This window comes from Hipposideros armiger, unplaced genomic scaffold (assembly GCF_001890085.2).
Source record: "Hipposideros armiger isolate ML-2016 unplaced genomic scaffold, ASM189008v1 scaffold_1744, whole genome shotgun sequence".
Classification (NCBI taxonomy): domain Eukaryota; kingdom Metazoa; phylum Chordata; class Mammalia; order Chiroptera; family Hipposideridae; genus Hipposideros; species Hipposideros armiger.
The window spans coordinates 30,667-31,752 of record NW_017733094.1 but is presented as its reverse complement, the minus strand read 5'-3'; the positions used below and the strand labels follow the sequence as shown (position 1 = coordinate 31,752).

The 1,086-nt window shown below is 36.0% G+C and overlaps 1 protein-coding gene across 1 annotated transcript; it reads right to left on the bottom strand.

Moving 5' to 3' along the window:
* Nucleotides 1-91: 91 nt before the first annotated feature.
* LOC109378110 (NADH dehydrogenase [ubiquinone] 1 alpha subcomplex subunit 3-like) lies at nt 92-408 on the bottom strand. The gene has a single exon (XM_019634571.1). It carries the CDS (start codon nt 395-397, stop codon nt 143-145), a length of 255 nt encoding a protein of 84 aa, XP_019490116.1. The 5' UTR covers nt 398-408; the 3' UTR covers nt 92-142.
* Nucleotides 409-1,086: the final 678 nt, after the last annotated feature.

Below are 1,086 nucleotides of genomic sequence, written 5' to 3'. Positions count from 1 at the left end.
AAAATAAAGATTGCATTATTTTTACTTTTTATTTATTTATTTATTTATTTATTTATTTATTTATTTATTTATTTATTTATTTGGTTTTCACATTTTTATTGAGGGCCACGGTGGGGATCCTCCTCCCTGTCAGTGGAGCTGCTCACAGTTTCTTCAGCCACTCCAAGCTTCGGCCCTTGGGGTCCTGGGGGTGGCTGGGTATGTCAGGCATGTTCCCATCATCTCGGACGGGCACTGGGTAGTTGTAGGGTTTGACCTGGTTGATCATGGTGGCATACTTGGTGTAGGGGCTGACGGGGGACAGAATTATAGCGAGGCCCCCGATGGTGAAGGACACGACCAGAACCGGCTCCTTGGCCCAGGCATTCTTGAAGAAGGCAGCGAGTCTCCCCGCCATCTTGGTCTCGGCGACAGCCGCGGCTATTTTTACTTTTTAGTTCTTATTGATTTATTTCTTTTCATGTCTGATTTTTTTTTAATTGTGGTTAAAAACACACAACACAAAATTTACAATCTTAACCATTTTTTAAATTGAAACCACTTTATTGTTTTTCCTTAGAGACTTAATTTTTTGTGCTTGCATCCCTAAATACTATACTTGAAGTTTGCCGGTTTCTTTACTTAGTTATAGTTGACATACAATTTTCTATTAGTTTCAGATGTACAATATAATGCTTAGACATTTATGTACCTTACAATGTCATCACCACATTCAGTCTAGTAACAATCAGTCACCATGTGAAGTTATTATCACAGTATTATTGACTTTTTCCTTTACCTTTTTTCTCCATTCCAAAACTCCCCTTTTGACAACCATCAGTTTGAACACTGTTTCTATGAGTCTTTCTTTTGTTCTGTTTTGTTTTTTTAGATTCCACATATAAGTGAAATGATATGGTATTTGTCATTCTCTATCTGACTTATTTCCATCCATGTTGTTGCAAGTGGCAAGATTTTGTTCTTTTATTATTTAAGTATATAGTTCAGTAGCATTAAGTATATTTACACTGTTGTATGTATAAGCAATCTTTTTGCTTTGTTTTATCATATACCTGAATGAGCCTTCTAAAATTTCTTTTATCTGTA